Genomic DNA, 19,129 nt, shown 5'->3' with positions numbered 1-19,129 from the left:
TGTGTAGTTTTGGAATTCTGCTCTTATCAATTGATATCACGTGAGTTTCTTGGTGCGAGACGCGTCTTTAGCAGTTAATCATCAGTCCTCTGTGGGCCTGAGAAGTAGATTTCTGTTCATAGTTCTGCCCAACACTTAAATGGCCCAAACATCAATAGAAATATTTTCTTTAGTCGTCATTCTATATATCATTGTTTGAAGGAAGTGTTCAATTTGAGATATTTGATTTTAAGTTTTTACTTCATCGCCCACTTCCAAGACGAAATCCCAGAGAAGAAGAGGAGAGAAATGTGTGTTTCTGAACGATCGAAATAGATCGAATAAGGGCCAAATATCACTATTTAATTCATGTGGTACTAAACTCCAGATTTAAGATCTGTTGGCCTCAGGTAGGACTTCACTTATGGTGTTGGTTTTACATGCTTATAAGACCGCAGAGGTCACCTTTACATTTTCTCTTCACTAAGATCTGAGAGAGGGTTTGTTCTTTAAACAGCCTATAGACACACATGAGAAGTAATTCATCTGATCAAAGTATAATGAGAATTGATTATTTAAAAGACTGAGTGATAAAGCAGCCCGTGCATCAACGCTTGAACACGATCCAGGCAGGATTTCTCTCTCTTTCAATTATTGTATGTCCTTGTAGAGGTTTCTCTGCGGGGTATCATTCTTAAAAAGATACCTCACACACATACAGACACACACGCATATATGCACGCACACGCACAAACACATTCCTAGGTCCTTCTGTCATTTAAAACTTGCATCGGTTCGTCTCTCTGTCGGCCTCAGATTCCTACAAAACCACGCCTGTCTTTATTTTCAGAGAACATTTATGAGCCTCCTACATTCCCAAGGAGGCCCAAACAACATTTTTTCATTAAAGGTCAGCTACAGTAATCATTCCCAAAGCTGAGCTCTGCACAATTGTGTATTTGTGTCTCTCTAGCTCTGATTTTTCATGTATGATAATGTAGGGAGAATTGTTGAGTCATTATTACACAGCCTAGTGCTTTATACAAATGTCTATTTTTGCTTTTGCTGAACACACACACACACACACACACACACACACACACACTCTCCTCATGGCTGAATATTTATCCTCCATGACCTCTTGTTTCTTGATAAAATCTAAGAATTACATAATACGTCCCCTGCCCTCCTCCAGTCATGTTGTGTGTTTACATTCCTGCTGAGGGTCAGAGCTGCAGCAGAAAAATAATGCATGTGTAAAGATTTAATAATACAAGTGGCCGGTTGAGTTATGCAATACAGAGAGCCCTTTGTACAGGAGCGTTTGAGATTATGCAACTCGATCTGTTTTTCTATTCATGTTTCACAACCATGTTTCATGCGTTTATTGTTCTGTTCCTTCTCTGACTGAGCACAAAGGCTTCGCAACAACAATGAGACGTAAATATTTAACTACAACGCTCCACAAATGGTGACAGCTTTGGAGAGGAAGTGTTAATAAATCAGCAAACACGCCCACCAAATATCAAATGCAACATGTCAGGGGTAAGTTTCTTTATTGTGAAACATATCATCTGATAAGCTGTACCAACAGCAAGAAGTCCATCAAGTCATGATAGAACAAACTTTTGACAATCGTTTTGACTCTGAACCAAGTGCAAGAAACAAACAAAGCAAACGTTCGAGACCAAAGAAGCAAACGTACAAAAAAAGAGAAAACTGTTCAATGGAATCACTTGCAGCTTCTGACAGTTATCATAATGATAAGATTTCGAGCAAGGATTTAAGTCAATAAATACACACTCTTCATTTTTTTTTTTAAATTCTCAGAGCATCTCAGCATTCGTTCTGGTTTTGCATTAATTGTGCATTGAAGGCAATTTAGACTCAAATGTTACGTTACATCCAACAGCTTTGACATTTAAAGTTTCAGCAGCATAATCAAAACTTGAAGTCATCGGGCAGCATGGAACAGTGCACAAAACCAGCCTCACACTTAATCTGCATAATTAATGACCCTGGTAGCTTTTTCTACAGCAAGTAGTATTAACTTGTTTTTTTTAACATATTCAAAAACAAGATGAGATGAGCGATGCATATCTGCATGATATTACAAGACAAGCATGTGTTTCTAAAGATTCTATGGTTATAAATCAAAAACCTTCATTACGGTTAGAATCAATATGTAGCGCTAACAGGACGTTTGATAAATGACACTATTTCTAAACAGGATCTCTTGAGAGGACCGTGTCACATTTTACAACAGATATTTGCTGAAGGGGAAATGTGCAGTCTAACCACAGAGCAGGCTACTACTGCATGTTCTGATGACTCTGATGCATCTCAGTGGCAAACAAAAACCCTCGGACATAATTCAACTGTCACGTAGCTGTCAGTGTGTCGAGTACGTCCTCGGACACACCTGCTTTTTAAATGTACATGTGATGTGGTTGGGTAATATTGTGTTACATAAACCCAGAATTAAACATGCAACAAAATACAACAAGTCAGTCTGAGGATCCGTCTTCATAACCGTTGCAATAAGCCTTAAAGTTGAGATGAAAGGAAAACAAAAATCCTTCAATGAAAATAGTCAATTCATTTGTATGCTCATTGCAGAATCTAATCCTGTTGTTTCACCTGTAAAATCAGAACATGACACATGCTTCTGTGAGCTTAAATCAACAACTATCCAGACATCCTCCCACCAATCAATCTTAAAATGTTAGCAGCACAGCGCTCTAGATTCATTAGTTAGCTTGCTAGCAAAGACGCAATCTGTCAGTCTGTCTTCAGGTTCTCCCCTATTGGTCTAATCAACTTCCCTCCCAAAAAGACGTCCCACTGCCTTTCATGGTTCACCATGAAACTCTTTAAAATCCTTTCTACAAGTGATGACACAAATCAAATAATAAAAATGTTCTTTAAGTGCTTTCAATTTGATCTTTGATCACCATATTCACAACATCTTCCTCTCTAAGTTCTATCAGGACCAAAATAAGTGATTATTTATACAAAGTATGTATAAACCTTCATACATCTCAGGGTATTATTAGTTTGGTACAGGTATAAAACGACAGATTACTTTTTTAAAAAGTGGAATACATCCACCTGAATGCATTCGCTCAAATCCTCGAGGGCACTTTCTTGGCTACGTCACAGAGGAAGTTACAGTATAAAACATTTTAGGAAACATATTGAATTTGATGATAAATTATAAATTTCCACATATACAAAATTCTGATTTTTTTTTTAACATATGTACATATTAACACGATCATCCAATTGGTCGCTGGTAGTCCAATTTTACCAAGACGTTCCTCAAAAAGAAACATATTCCTTGAAGGTGACGGTGAGACTGTTTGTCGTGATGTCAGTGATTATGATATTTCCCATAAAAGGGGAGGGTTTTTTAACGGGTGTGTCTTCAGATTTCTCTGTGGGTTCGTGTGTTTCTTCTACCACAGGAGGTGTGTTTTCTACAACAGGTTCAGGCTCGGGCTGTCTCTCCAGCTCCGCCTGCTTCTTAGTCTTTGGGCAGCTGAGATCCATTGGCTCCTCTTGGCTGCCAGAGTCTAAAGCCTCATATGTACATGTGCCACTTTGACGTGGGCCACTACAGTGGAGGTCCATAGGGGAGTCCTGAGGCGGCATGACCACAGTGCTGGGAACGCTGAAGCTTCTGGAAGTCACGTAGGTTTTACAAACACTCCTATCGTCCGTGGTATCCGATATCTTTCTCTTACGATCGTTGGGAAAAGAAGGGATCCTGATCTGACCGTTGTGTGTTGGGGTCGGGATGTTGGTGTCAACGACCCAGGATGTTAAAGGTGGGCTTGCGGTCAGCTGAAGGGGTAAATCTTCGGGTAAATCAGCCTGACCGCGAGCCACCTCTGTGTTGTATTCCTCTGCTGTGCTCGGCGAAGGTTTAGAGAAATGCCTATCTTTCGGGGAACATTTTATGGGATGTTCTGCAGCAGGTGGGGAGCTGCCGTTACAGATCTCTTTGGGGATAATGTTCTCCGGGTACTCCACCATTTTGGTTGTGTGTGCTGGATTGTTTTCCGACGGTTTGGTGTTTTGGGGTTTGTCGACCCTTGATGATTCCCCATGTTTACCCTTTGCTCCGTGAACCTTGTTGCTGTCCATATATTTGCTCATGACAATAACAATACGTCCATTCTTGTTTTTGTTCTTGATTATCTTCATTTTGCTGCCAACAGCATTCGGCAGAGTGGCGTCTTTAGGATTGGGTTTAAGGGCGTGTTCACTCTCTGCGTCTTTGACTGCTGGTTTCCTCACCTCCAGCTCTTTGACTTTGCTCAAGCAGCCAGTGTCTTTGTCCCGAACCCACTTCTGCTGCAGGGCCAGTGGTAGGTTCCAACCAGGATTTGCAGGTTTACTTGCAGGTTCCTGAACTTTGACCACCTCTTTGAGCCTAGAAGCCTGAGCGTCGTACATGTTCAGGTCGGGCTCGTAGTGGTGGTGCTTCTTGCTGTTGAGCTGATAGATGAACTTCTTCTTGCCGTTCTGGAGCTGGTCCGCAGGCACCTCCTGGCTGCTCGGCTGGTACTGATGGTGCTTCTTGCTGTTCAGCTGGTACTGTTGAGGCTGGGGGCGCTGGACCTGGACGGGATCTGACTTGAGGCTACCCTCTGAATCCTGAGATGATTCCTCAAACCCTGCAGGGATGCTGGACCTTCTGGCAAACGAAGGTACCTACAAAGACAGGAAAACAAGGTTAAACTTCATCTGTAGGACGTGACTGTCAATTTGAAAATGTAAGGCAACAAAAATGACTCGAGAACTCTGTAATCAGTCTCAAAACCTTTCTTCAGCTTTTAGGTTCCTGTACTTCTACATAAGAGACAGAAATAGAAGGGTGGTCAGAAATAAAAACAGAACTGGAAGTATCCTTATCTGTTGTCTGGAGCAAATATCAAGTTACAAAAAGACTCGACCCAACATTTCCTAAGATGCAACCACTTCAAATGATGTGGTCTCTCTGCCAGTCAAATTGTATTATTGTTATTATTTTAATTGTACACACGTTAAGCTGCATGTGAGAGTCCAACAAGGATCGTCTTCTGCTGTGCCTGTGAGGTGAACGTGTGAACAACTTACTCAAAATGTTCCAAGCAGAAGAGTGAATCTGTGAAAACGGCTTCAGACGTAACAAAACTCCTCCTGAGCCACACAAGTCAAACAACTGTTCCCCCCGGACTAAGCATGACAAGAACAATGTGGTTAAAGTGGCACACAAAGTGCTACGGCTAAAAAACACAAACCTGCACGTCGAATGCACAATTTACATAATCTAAAGCCTATCAGAGATCAGCTAAACCAACACAACCAATCAGTGCTCAGTTTGTGACCTGCCTCCCACCATGGTGTCCCCCCCCCCTCCCCCGTACAGGCTGACCCCGCGGGCCGTCAGGAGGGCACTGCAGCGGAACGCTCAAGACGCTTCGGCTGTGACCTCAGGTCAGAGAAGTGCCACCAGACATGTCACGCTTTATCCCTGATTTCTGGCCACGTGTGACTCCGGCAGAGTGGTATGCCTCTTAAGGAGTGACACTGCATAGCAATCAGCTCACAGTCTCTCAAAATATATAATCACATTTGGCTTGGAATCAGTCCGGTAAAGGCCTTAGCTGAAATAGTCAGAGCATGACAGAGTGCTACTTTCAACCCTTCTATTTCTGTCTCTGGAAACATATGCAACCAGTGAAATGAAAGAAATCCTTCTCACTTTAATGCGAAAAGACCCCTCCTCTATCATAAAGTAGAAAGAACCGTATTTTGCTTATGAAGCTATTTAGCATTCAGAAATAATCAACATGCAGATCAAATGAGTTCACTCAAGCAACACTTGCGTAACCTAAAGCAACACACCCGACTCCATGATGAAAGTGGACAGAAATCCAGCTGTAGAAGCCCATCCTGTCTGTGCTTCTCTACACCTCTCTTTAAGAAATCTATTTCCACCACAAGCTCAGAGACACCTGACCGGACCCTTCACACTCTGCTGCCTCACAGAGTGACACCCACACATCAGCTCAGAAAAGAAGGATCTGCATTATATCTGCGAGGAGCGGTTGAAAGCAAAGATGATAATTACCTGCAGCAAAAGATGTTTCGGCTTTGGACCCCGTTTACGATATCCCATCAGCTGCTCCTGCCTCTCTCTGTGAAGGCAAACCATTATTACATTATGACACCATATTTACCTTCTTTATGTTACTCTGACAAGCATTTCTCTTGTCCATATCGAGTAAGACATAACAGGTTTGAAATTCACAATAATCCTTAACCTTCTACTTATTCAAGGTCAAAAGTGGAATTTTGATTTGGAGGCCTAATGGATGCCCACATGTGACCCGCTGCAAAGCATTATGGTCCTTATTTGCATAGCTCTCCATGGTAATTGGCCCATTTCATACTCTCATTATCCCGGAGAAATTCAATTAAGGCTACAGCAGGGAGAGGCTCTCCTTGTCTTTCAAACTTCCTCCCTCCTTCAGCATGTCCTTCCTCTTCCTTCATTCATTCAATCTCTAATTAGGGTCATGAGGTAGAGATGATGGGGGGATAATAACAACAATGTGGGGTACTTCAGGGAAACATGCTGCCGTGTACTACCATCAAGTCTTGTCAGAGATATCCGCTGCAATCTAAAAAATGTAGAGCGATATATTTTGGACTTAAATGGAACATCTCTGTTTTTATTGAAGGAGGAGGAAGCAAACATAGCGTCCTGAATAGAGCAGAGGAAGGGCTGTCAGTGAAATATTGCTCCCTGATATAAACCTTGACTCATCATTGGCTCGTAAATAACAAGCGGTGGGTGAAGGCCGCCTGCACGCAGGCTTTCCCGGGCATGCGTTAAACCCAGCCTATTGTGGGCCCCTTTGCTTCAGATGTTCAAACTATAAGAGCTGCCAGAAAATTGCCACAATAAACAGTCGACATTTTAATGCTATAATGTGTGCGATTTCAAACAGCGTCCAACGGGGTGACCCCTATTCACAGCAGATTTGGCAATTACAGCCTCCCTTGTCGGATCCCCTCCCCCATCCTCTGGGAGCAGAGAGGAATCCACACACAGCGCAGAGGCAACACTCCATGACCGTCAGCGGAGAGCCAGGCACACACAAACACACACATATACACACATAGTTAGGCGGGCAGGCTGAGGGGGAATATGAGAGCAGTACACTGGAAACGGTGGAGAGCTTGGCGTGTCAATATGCCTTTTCAGAAAAGCAAATTCCTTTCCCCAGCCGTCGTGTCTTTACCGAGTCTTATGAGCGGCCTGATGGCCCACTGAGAACGTGCATCTCAAAGGCCTCTTGGGTGCTGCAAGTGCACACGCCACAGAGCTGAAATGACAGCAGCATTTGTATTCATTAACATCTCAACCTCTAAGACTGACATCTACATGTTACTGATTATTATGCAGGCATCTTTTTGGCCTTTCTTTCGACCTACAGTGGATGATTTATTCCTCCATGGTGGATATTTCCATTTCCATTAAGGATAAATAGTCAAATTAAGGCTCTAGATGTACACAGGGTTTCATCTATCGTGTTTTTGTTTTCTCTTTGGTGGAACTGCATTATCAAATCTGACTGGAAAAGTAAAACACAGCTCAGCCTGTTAGGGTTTTGAAGAGAATCCCTTCAGGCAAGAGTTCAGCCTCCGCACCAACCAAAACAATCCCTGAAATGCAAACACTCTAATCAGCACCTGTCCTGTTACACCTTAACAGATGCAAATCCGATTTTTTACAGTTAAACTAATACTGTATGTTTAGGTCAATCCAAATGTAGCACATTTCTTTTCTAAATCTACTGCTCCATCATGCAGCTGCTATCCAAAGGCAGCTACTTCAGCTCCCTTCGAGAAAGTGGGTCAAACCATGACATAAGCAAAATCATGCTTGCAGCTCACAACATGCTTCTGTGCATCTTTCTACATTTACAGCCGCTCTCCTTTATCGTGATTAAGGGTCTCTCACTACCACATCCCCAGCCCGTTCCACACGCCACACAGTCCTTTGGGGGGGGAGGAGGGGGATCAGTGGTAGAGTTACTGGAGCGCCCCTCCTCCCATGCCCTTATATGGTCATGGCTGAACTGGAGGCTGCATGCGCGCGGGCCTCGTCCGAAGTCCACATCTCCCTCACCTGTGTTGAAACGCGACGAGGAGACGCGGGTCAAGGATGTTTTCCTCGGGTTCCCATGTGTTGTATCTGAAAAGTGGAGCAAACAGCAGTCTGTCAGGGAGATAGCACGTGCACGTTTAACTCACAGGCCCCTATCCCTCATACTTAAACACACTCGCGCGCACACAGTGCACAGGTAATGCGTACCTCCACTGTCATCTCAAAATACGTGCCTATGCACATTTTTCCTTTTCAAGCTGAACTTGAAGCAACGTGAATAACAAATGAATGCCACTTTCCCGAGGAGGACATGCAACATAATTGTCAAATATAAACAGTCAGTGTTTGCTCTGCAAACGGTCCTCCAGCACCAACATACAGTCGGCCATTTTAGCAGCACTGTCTCGTAAATTCGCTGGCAGAGCAGAAATAATTAAAACGGGATTACATGGCTGTGCCTTCCCCCTTCCCTCGCATAAATTAGTGAAGGCATCCACGGATACTCTGAAACACATACCGACCGCGCTCTCCCAGTTTACACACACCTACACACAGACACAGACACACACTCTCACTATCTCTCTCACTCACACACACACATACACACTGTCTCACTCTTCCATAAACACACTGTTCTTGCACGCCCTTCATGAATAACATTTCCAAGTAATATCGATTGAGGTTGAAAAATGTTGATGTCCATTGCACGGTTTAACCATGACACAGAATTCTGACTTACTTTGGGGACCAGCCTCGCCACTTGACCAGGTACTCAATCTTGCCCTGTGATGGGGGAGAAAAAGAATTGGTAAGGCGCATGTCACACGCAACATTTCAACGGCCGGAGCGATTTTTGGACGCTTTCCCTTCCCGCTCCGTTACCTTGCGGATGCGCTTCTTTTCGATGCCCTCCACCGCAAAGACGTGCTCTCCGGCGGCAGGGAGCTCCATTCTCGCCTGATTCCGAACGGGAGTCAAGGAAATGTTGGCTACGCACCCGTCGATGCCTTCCGTTCGGTGCGTGCTGTGCGCGCTTGGTAGTTTTCCAGTTGTATCCAAATCCAACAGTATTCCTCCACCTCTCCTCCTCACTCGCTCTCGCTCTCACCCTCTCTCTCTTTTGCACACTCCCCCGGTCCTGGCTCGGAGCATATAGAGATATTCACAGTAGTGCGGCGCGAGCAGCTCTTTTCGTGCACTAGCTTTAGCTCGGTTCATGACGTCAGGAGGGGAGGGGGAGGTGGAGACCTTGCACAGAGGTTGGAGTTGATCCCGTGCGCACTGGACTGCACTGCAGGAGGGATGTCTGGAAATTTAAATTAAGCCAATACTTTGTTGTCAGAGCTCTTGTGCATTCAATCCAGTTTTCAGTTATTTTCTTCTTTCCGGCATGCAAACTCCTAAATCAGTTGATTTATGAGAAAACAATGCGTGGCTTGTTTAAGTTCATATCATTTAAATTAGATGCATAAAATAGATGGCAATGCTGCTTTAAATACGAAGTGAAATAGAACAATCTGGTGTTTCTTTATCACACACTTGAAGATGTAAAGCTGCACCTGAGGGAGCTACGGTACACATATTCTGTAAACCTGCTCTCGCATCAAAAGAGAACAGTTTTAATTAATTAGACGATGTAATTCGAGAAATAAAGCCTTCTATAGTTTGAACGTGACAGCACTGTGTCACCTCGTCGTGTTGATCTTGGTGAACTGAGGCTGACGCACTCATGAGGAACAAGTTCCCCTTTTATTTCCGATCCCCTTAACGCAGAGCTGCTCTGTGGGCTTCATGTACAGACTTCCACTTCGATATTCTATAACAGCGCTGTGCAAATATAGGTCACACACCCTCTCTGATCATCTAACCGGTGTCATGTCCTCTGGGCTCAACTGCCATCAATTCAGCTCACAGCAGCGGAGGTTTGCTGTGCAGCTTTCTTTCTACCTGTGGCAACTCTGTAATGGGAAACTGTGTTCAGCCTTGCCTCCCCTAAAGTAACGCAGTCTGTTATTGCTTGTTATGTTGGTTGTAGCGTGTCCGTCCTGACAATTTAAATCCATAAGCATAAACCACATCCCAAACGAGTGTGTACTCTGTGCTGTAAATGTCATCCACATTAAGTCAGAGGATTTATGGGGACTTAATTGGAACCATGAGACAAAAAGCGGGCACGCGCACGAACTGGCTGTTTATGTGCGTAAGTTACAACTTTTACGCGACTGTTATTAAACGCTCAGTGTTCGTTCGAGCATGTCGCATTTATGTCGTCAAGTGAGAAATACAGAATCTCAAACAGATGTATTTCTTGCTCGAAAAGTAATTCAGCAGCACAAGGGTTAAAATGAAGCCTCTCAGCAGAGCGGCAGCAGCCAGCCTATTAAATACAGGCACGATATATCTCTGCCCTGCCATATAAGGTAATGGACAAAATGCGACGAAATGAGGCATTTTACACCGATTCATTCCCGAGTTTTTGTCTTGATATCGGTGCAAGAAGGGGTTAAGACTCTCTCTATGGCAAACACGCTCGATTAAAGCATCTATTTTCCACCCTATTCCTGTTTTTTTCCTGTGCCCTTCAGCCGCGGCCAGGGAGCGCATACGCCCTGCTTCCCTAGCAACAGCATGAAAGGAGAGAGAGAGGGAGACCGAGGGGAGACGAGAGAAATAGAGGGAGGGAGAGAAATTAAGTTTGTGACAAATAAGTGATATTTTGATAAGAATGGCACCAAGGTGATGTCCTCTCCTCAATATTTATTTGACCTTTGAATGTAGAATTATCGAATCGAAATGTGGATTGAAAAAGCGCAGAGATCTGAAGGCAACCTTTTAGGAGTTGCGAGGTACTCACAGTCAGTTCTGTTTACTCACCAGGTACCCAAAATACAAATTATGTGTCACTGAGTGTTTGTACGCTGTGGATGACGCCAGGAGTCTGCGTCAAGGCAGAGATAATGATTTGGAAAATAATCTGAGTCAGTCTGACTGCGGGATCTGATCACAGCTCGATATATTTGTTCATACCTGCCAAAAAAAAAATCAATAAACGTAATCAGTCTAAATGTTGTCTTAATTAGCAGCTCTCATGTTGTACATAATGCGTAAATATTTTGGGGGAATTAGAAACCATTATTTCGCCATAAAACATTTTCCATTTCTCTGATATGTGTGAGATCAAAATGATCCGAAGCACCTTGTTAATCGTTTAAAAATCTTGATCATATGATGTGCATATTTGCGGTGTGTTGCCTGTCCCAGGTGTGTGCGTCCTCGCAGGAATGCAGGTGAGTTCGTGTCCCTGATGCACTCGTTCACCTGCGACCTTTGCCTTTTTTATAAAGTCACTGATTCAACCGATTTCATTTGAACTGAGTGATTCGATTAACAGCAACTCAAAGCAAACACGGCAAATAAATAAAAAGACAATAAAAAGGAAGTGCAAAACTGTGTCATTCAGTCATTTGATTGAGAACAACTTTTAAAAATCCTCCCTTGAACAGCGCAAAGACGCTTCTCGCGCATTTCCTCCCCTTTTACTCAGTTGTTTGAATATAAAACGCTCCTTGGTTACTTGCATCCGAACATTAAAATGGTATAAACTCTTCTTCTGTCAAACACCTGGATTCAATCTGTAGACTTGTTTTTAAAGCTCCATTTAGAAACCCTCCAACATTTATGTTGTCCTTGCAGCCCCTCTCAAGGTCAAACACGTTTATCTAAAGCAGGAGGATAAAGTCAGGGTCAGACAATCTGCTTTTTATCTCCTGCAGGAAGGTGGGAATTTATCTGGCTGTTCTGATCCCACACATTTGAAAAAGAAAAAATAAAACAAATGTTTTTTGGGATATTTGTAAGGCAGTAAAAATAATAACTTTGACAGCTTTTAGAGTACTTTTGAGACTGAAGCGAGGCTGACTGAAGGACTTGAGTGTGATTTCTGCAGAGTCAAGGAGCAGAAATGAGTTGATTGTGAGTGCATGAAAGAATGTTTGTGGAGCCAGTTTTATGTGGCTGTAAGTTTAGAGGACCAGGGTCAGGTTAAGCTCTGATCTCTTGTCCCGCCTCAGCAGGAAGCATAGCCTTATGACCCCTTTTTGCGACAACTATTTCTTTCTTCAATCCCCATCTTTTCTGTCTGTCATTCACACACGGACACAGAAACAGACACACACTCTTTGCATGTACACAGCTGGCTCACTGGAGAAGTGAGCCACAAAATGGTGGCTCATTGGGAAGCCAGGAGGCCCTCCCTTCCCTTGGCACCCGCCACCCACAGTGCCAGGAGTGCCAACTGAGGGAATAGAGAGAGATGAGGGGAAAGGGAGGAGTGGGAAGCTGAGAAATTGGTGCATGCACCGGCGCGAGGAAAAGAAGAATGTAGAAAGATGGATGAGAGAGACAAAAAGAAACGAGGGAAGAGACAAGCATGAGCAGTGATGATGAGGAGGGAAATAGTTGGTTGGTTTAAGGGACAGAAAGACAGGACAGAGAGAGAGAGAGAGTGTGTTTAGGGGGAGGAGGGGTTTGCAAAAATGTTAAGAGGGCCCTACAGCCATTCTCACGGCGCTCAGCAGGCGGTCATTAAGCTCCACTGTCAAACAGGCTGATGTAGCAAGGACACACAGATGAAACCTGCTCTCAAAGACAGGAGAGCCAGGGTTCAGTCTGCTGCTGAAAACACAAGACAGAGGCTCACTGAAATAGAAGCTTTTTAATTAGCTGCTGTAAATATGCAGCAAGACTACAATATACAAGTCTATTCAGGCTAATTATTCTGTAACAAAAGCTATCCCTCTCCAGTGCTTGCACCCTTTCTGCTTCAGGTGCTAACACAGAAATCTCCCTTTTCCTTTGTCTGCCCCTGACATATGTTTAATTATGATAATTGTAACAAATGAAAGCTATTAGGAACCCATTCATGAAAATTTTAATGTACTATGAAGATGGGGTGTGTGTGTGTGTGTGTGGGGTTGTGGAGTTGGAGGGGGGGGGGGGCGGGGGGGTAACGGAAATTCCTCCTCCAGTGTCATTGTCACGGCCATTGTTGCATTGAGGCGACAGGTCCACAGAGAGGGGTGCTCCTCTGCCAGGGTGGGCTCCCCCCTCCCATCCACCCTCCCCTCGCGCTCTTCCCCTACTGCCTGCTTGCCTGCAAGGCTGCCGTCGTGTGGGGTTCCACCCCCCCCCCCCCCCCCCCCCCCCCCCCCCACACACACACACACACACACCACCACCTCTTCCACCACCATACGCTTCCCCCATTGATCCCCAACATACCCAGGAGCCCGAGCAGGAGGTGGAAGGACGGGGGGGGGGGTGCATGGAGGGCTTACGCAGAGCACCAGGCTTCTAGCAGAGGGGGAAGGAGGGGGGGGGGCTGTAGGGGTCGAGGCCAGGGGAGGAGGAAGGAGGTGGTGCAGTGGAATCCCAGCAGCTGAACTCAAGACTTGTCGATACAGTATTGAGCTGCAGCACGACAGGAGAGTGGGGATAGCACGCATGTTTGAGTGCTAAAAGAAATCTGCACCCCCTTGTGTTCCTGAATGCAGCACTGTGCTACTGTATGTTCAAATTATTCATCCACTGCACATCAATGATGGATGCTGCTCTTGCTCTGCGCAGAAAATCACAATAGTGAGCTTGTACATGACGCACAATAGTAAGCACACAATGGTACGCTTCAGAGAACAATGGCTGAATAATGCACTGAGTAATTGTGTGGATTTTTCTCTGATCTGTGGCAGAAATGAATCTCTCTGTGCGGTTATTTTCATCATAGCAGACGCAGCTAAATGTGCCTGTGACCCAGTGTTCAGATTTAGCTCCCCTTCACTCTAATGCCATGCTAATGATGAGTGACGCAGGCCCCTTATCCTGAGAGCTCTTTCCTCCTTCACCCCTCCCTCCTTCCTCGCCCCATCTCCTGGGAACAGCTTATTTGCCTGTTTTTAATTGCATTTTAATTTACATGTAAGCCTGGAAGCACCATGATGAGGAGCTGTCTTTCTTTTCCTTTTTTTTTTTTTTGAACCCTTCTTTTTTTTGTCTTCTTCATCAGCCCCTCACCACAGTGAAAACTTGCCTTTATAGGGGGAAGAAAATTGAGCAATAAGAGCCTTGAGATTACAAATGAACACAACAAACTGCGGCAGGAACACCAGGCGCACGGTTCCACTTTATGGGGTCAACACCAGTTCAGAAACAATCAAGTGTCCAGGGCAGATAGGAACATGACAGAAAGTGGGTGAGTTGGGAGGGGCTGGTGCAAGTGGATGATGTAGATGGAGCGGCCATCTTTCCATCAAAATGTAATAAGAGGAAGAATGGACAGTGAGCTTGCAGATAGACAAGTTTAATGTGCTCGTCTATCTATATGGAAATTCAGTCAGGCAGCCGTTCATCCTGCTACTGCTTTTTCTTCCCTTTTTTCCCCCTTTATCATAATTCACTTTAGGTTTTGATTGGCTGCATGGAGAGCAAAGAGAAGGAGCTCCCGAGGAGGAGCTGAGAGATAAAGCGAGCCTTCTTGACTTGAGAAAAGAGCACAACAGGGATTTAAGATTTGTATTGAATTTACAGAGATAATGGAGCAGAAAGGGAGCCATTTTTTCTGAAAAAAAAAGAAAAAGCGACAATCACAGAGAAACTGCCTTCTTCTGCAGTTTTAAATCACAACATAAAGAAAGACTCTGCAGCTCAATATTCTATTGTTTTCTAGCTCATGTTTTTATTCCTTCTTTGTTATTTCCTTCTGTCATATTTACTGACTCACTAACTCGGGCTGTTTTCCATCTATCTGTGCATGCATATTTTCATCCGACATGATAGAAAACTTTCCAGGCGATAAGCCATAATACCCACATGACTTTATAATCACCTCTCAGTGCGATGGCCTCCGGCGAGCCTGTCAGGACTCTGAGCGGCAGAGCTGGAAGTGTGTGTCTCTCATCGCTCTGCCACGTTCAGCAGACTTCACACACTCAACACAGGAACTTGTTGTGTGTCACAGGTACTGCAGCCCGCCACATCAGAGCACAGCGGGCCTCTTCCTGAATACAACAGCACAGACTGGCCCTTTGTCTGCTGCATGTTCTGTAATGTCCTCTTCTCAAGCTGTCAATCATGCATTAGAAGACGTGCTTACACTAATGACAGACACACTACAAAACAATGTAAACGCTTACAATCCAGCTGTGCATGTACTCAAGAACACCCAGTCCCTTGTGTCTGCATACCAGGTCAAAGAAAAGAACCAGAGGTCTTTGTTGCAGTTGAAGATTTAAAGGTTCTGAAAGCAAATGTCCCGTCAGGCTCAGCTCAGCCCAAAGGACTTTTAACGTCCTAAGTAATGAAAACTAATTGGTTGCATGAAGAGATCATTTTCTATCATCTTAAACATGCTCTGAGATCTATAAATAACAGAGCACCACCTGCTTTAATTACAGTAATTTGAAGTTCCAGAGAGAGAACGTATACCAGCTCATGTGACGTTACAGTGAAGCAGACACTAAACAAACACTGACTGACGACATCTGGCTGTATCGTGACAAATATCAGAAACAGGAGCTTGGATGACGGTTCAGGATGAGGAGATGTTCGGGGCGAGGAGGTCACCTCTGTTTCTCCTTATTTCATGTAGAACAGGAAACATCTGCCTCTTTCTTTTATTTGTCAACATGAGCATGCTATCGTTTGGGTTAAAAATGTAACTGCTGCTCAGAAACATGGTCAATGAACGTCTCTTTATGTGTGTCATATTTACAGTAAGGTTTATCATATTGACTCTGAGAAATAAACTGGATGATGACGTCTCAAAGAAAATTCTGAACATAATCATGATCCCAAAAGAAGCAGAAGTTTTCACCTGCAGAGTAATCAGTGTGAATTCTTTCTTCTTTTTAGTGCTTGGGATCACAGGATACTTTAAACAGTGCATATAAGGAATTTGGACAAAAACCTTGACATGACAATTTTTGAACTGATTTTAAACAATTTTTCAGTGTCATGAAAAAAAAAACATGAAACATTTTGCTCTTTTGAACAGGAGAACAGACATAACCAAACCTGTAAGTGAAATGTATTCCTGCACATTATAGTTGGAGCCTCTTTGTGAGGAAGAATTCCCCTCGACAACAAAATCACACTCGACCAGGGTCTCCAGAAAATCCTGATTCAGCGAAGCTTAAGATAATTCAGCAGCTTCGTCTCTGTCACACGTAAGACGCACAGAGAAGATTGCCCTGCTTACACTATGCTTCCCATGTGTTCCAATTCGATATGGTTTCTCCGTGATATATCTTTCTTGTCCTCGTGTGATGGTTATTTAAAGGGAGAGCCATGGATTTTCTCCCCCATACTACATAATGGCAAATCAATAACACCAGCCATGCAGGGGGAGAGTGGGCATTTCATAGAGCGGCCTGAAGGATGGGAGGCTAAATTGAAGTTGAATTCTTGCAACAACAACAATTTTTTTTTTAAAGAGAATTATATAAATAAAGATTTAATGATTCTTGTAATTTATGTCGACTACACACACATCCAGAAATCAAAGAAATAAAACCACTGCATCATTGCAAAATCTTCATCTGCTGTGTGTGTGTGTGTGTGGGGGGGGGGGGGGTCTATTACAGCTGTGGATGTGTGTTTAGTGTATGCTTACACACATGTGGAGCATGAGGACGGTGTGCCTAGGGTCCCTGTGGTGTGTGCACACACTTAAACACACTTATGCATGTTTTTCCCATGGCAAGACCTGTCAGCTAGCAGACGTCTGACATCATGCTCGGAGCGAGGAGTCAGTTTTCCACCGCCTGTGTGTGTTACTGTGTGTGTGTGTGTGTTTGTGTGTCAGTGTGTGGGAGGAAAGGGAGGAAGACGGTTGTTATCATGACTTATGGATTGGACAGCAGTTTCCTACTGGGCAGAGGAGACAGGAATGGTTACACTGAGGAATGCTGTTTTCTTTCCAGAGTGGAGAAAGGGATGAAAGAATGACAGGAGGAGAGAGAAACAAGGAAGTGAATCTCTTCCATCCACCAGCAAAGACAAAAACCACAGAGGGAGAGAAAAGAGACAGATGTCACAAGACAAGACGCCCTGAGGTCCTCTGTGTTTTCACTTTCCATTCTGTCAGTCAGAGCCTCCTAAGGTCTTTATCTCTGACACAGCTGGTGATCCCTCAATGACTCACCGCTCTCTGAAGTGCTGGAAACCTGCAGGAGGAGGAGCGTTTCGGGGTCGACTGCAAATCCAGCTTAATCATTCCCGCCACCGCTGATAGCCTTTGGGCACATAAAGATGTGGATACTGTGGGTGGGATATAAGGGAGTAACACTTCACATCCAGATACAGTGACAGCTGAAGTAACACTTTGTGACTGTTCAGCTCTCCTCACGCTCCTGCTCGCACAAAGAGAAAGTTGTCCTCTGTGTGTTCCAGGCCGAAGGGGCTTCGTCAGGGTGAAGCTCTCGCCAATCTCCTTGGGTCGAGGCGATTTTCAAAGAGCCTCTATTGTGTTTGTGCAGCCTGAAGAGAGCAGATAACTAACAAGCTGTCAGTTTCACGCCGTTTTCTCAGATAAAACCTTCTTTTTCATGTTTTCATTGATTTGTGTGACTGTAAACAAAGTGTTTGTGCACATGGGGAACAAGCATAAAAACATCACTCAGACTCCTCTAATGTGAAAAAAAAAGTCCACACATGTGCAAACCAAAAAATCCACACATGTGCAAACCAAATGCACAGACAACCTCCCCACACATACACACACACACACACACACACACACACACACACACACACACACACACACACACACACACACACACACACACACACACACACACACACACACACACACACACACACACACACACACACACACACATTAACACACAGGCATACAAACACCACTGTGGCCTCTGAAGAGCAGAGGTGTTATTTTATAGACTGCATTGTGTCACTTTTCACACCTTTGCAACACTGCACATATGCATCACATGCACACACACACACGAAGCCACACACAAGTGAATTATGGCAGAGATCATGGATTCATGGGCTTTCCCCTCACACACACACAAACACGCTGCAGATGCTGCACTGCCTGAGTTGGAGAGAGGAGCAGGGGTGTATGATGACAATCTCACACTTGGAGCTGCCTTTTTTAGTCTGGGAAAAGTCACACCTTTCCATCCTGCACTGAAGAACATGACCGATAGCACACGTACACGTTCAGTCTGTCGGAGTGCTCTGAGCCAGTTGTGATAAAGATACAGATCGTGGTGTGCAAAATAATACAGGACATATGTTGAAGCAGATTAAATGTAGAGGTTTTTTTTTCAAATATTGCAAAGGTCAACAACACACAGGCACTTATGTGAAGAAGGTTCTCGTAAGAGAAGAAGCACTAATTCAACTTAGTGACTGAGGTCAACGACAAAGAATTCAAACTACGCTTGCATCGTTGCACCTCTTGATTAGATATTCAAGGAGCCGGTCCTGCACACACACAAACACTGAGAGAAACGTTTATCACACAGACTTACAAACAAACACACACACTTATCAAACCACCTGTCATCTTGTCTCTCTCATATTTCTGCAGATCTGCCAGATTGTGTTGTTCATACCCGCTCTGCACACACGTCATGAGAAACTAGCACATGCTTCGAGGTGAAAGAAAACAACACAACTGTTTTTATTGCAACACACTCAAACTGCTCATTTTCTCTTCGGCTACAAAGAAGACAATACTTTGCTTAAATGTGAAGAGCGGGATTGATCTTTCCCCCTCTCTAACCAGGCATCAACATCACAGTTGAAGACCAGCTCTGTAGACGTTTCCCTGAGCTCCTGTGATGTGGCTTCTTTTTCTGCAGAGAAGCTGCAAAATGAAGATATGGCTTTTTTTGCTCGAGATACAAGATTAGAAAAGTAGAAGACAAAAAGGAAGAGCTGTGGACTGCTGCTGGAGCT

The 19,129-nt window shown here is 44.2% G+C and overlaps 2 protein-coding genes across 2 annotated transcripts in view; one reads left to right on the top strand and one right to left on the bottom strand.

Moving 5' to 3' along the window:
- Positions 1–19,129, top strand: part of grid2ipa (glutamate receptor, ionotropic, delta 2 (Grid2) interacting protein, a) — a 198,286-nt gene that overhangs the window by 83,071 nt on the left and 96,086 nt on the right. The gene's annotated exons all lie outside the window — the stretch shown is intronic.
- cbx4 (chromobox homolog 4 (Pc class homolog, Drosophila)) lies at positions 1,519–9,758 on the bottom strand. The gene is made up of 5 exons (XM_079366926.1): positions 9,029–9,758; positions 8,886–8,929; positions 8,168–8,233; positions 6,101–6,167; positions 1,519–4,698 (listed from the first exon to the last, which is right to left on the bottom strand). Exons 1-5 carry the CDS (start codon positions 9,095–9,097, stop codon positions 3,301–3,303), a joined length of 1,644 nt encoding a protein of 547 aa, XP_079223052.1. The 5' UTR covers positions 9,098–9,758; the 3' UTR covers positions 1,519–3,300.

Source organism: Symphodus melops (assembly GCF_947650265.1).
Source record: "Symphodus melops genome assembly, chromosome: 17".
NCBI lineage: Eukaryota > Metazoa > Chordata > Actinopteri > Labriformes > Labridae > Symphodus > Symphodus melops.
This window is presented reverse-complemented; position numbering and strand designations above follow the sequence as displayed.

Bases quoted from the DNA above. Each gene is read 5' to 3' on its own strand.
- cbx4 (XM_079366926.1), bottom strand. From the start codon at position 9,097: ATGGAGCTCCCTGCCGCCGGAGAGCACGTCTTTGCGGTGGAGGGCATC. The intron at 8,234-8,885 runs GTAAGTCAGAAT...TCCACTTTTCAG, and splicing joins TGGCGAGGCTGGTCCCCAAA to ATACAACACATGGGAACCCG. The intron at 6,168-8,167 runs GTGAGGGAGATG...TTGCCTTCACAG, and splicing joins CTCGTCGCGTTTCAACACAG to AGAGAGGCAGGAGCAGCTGA.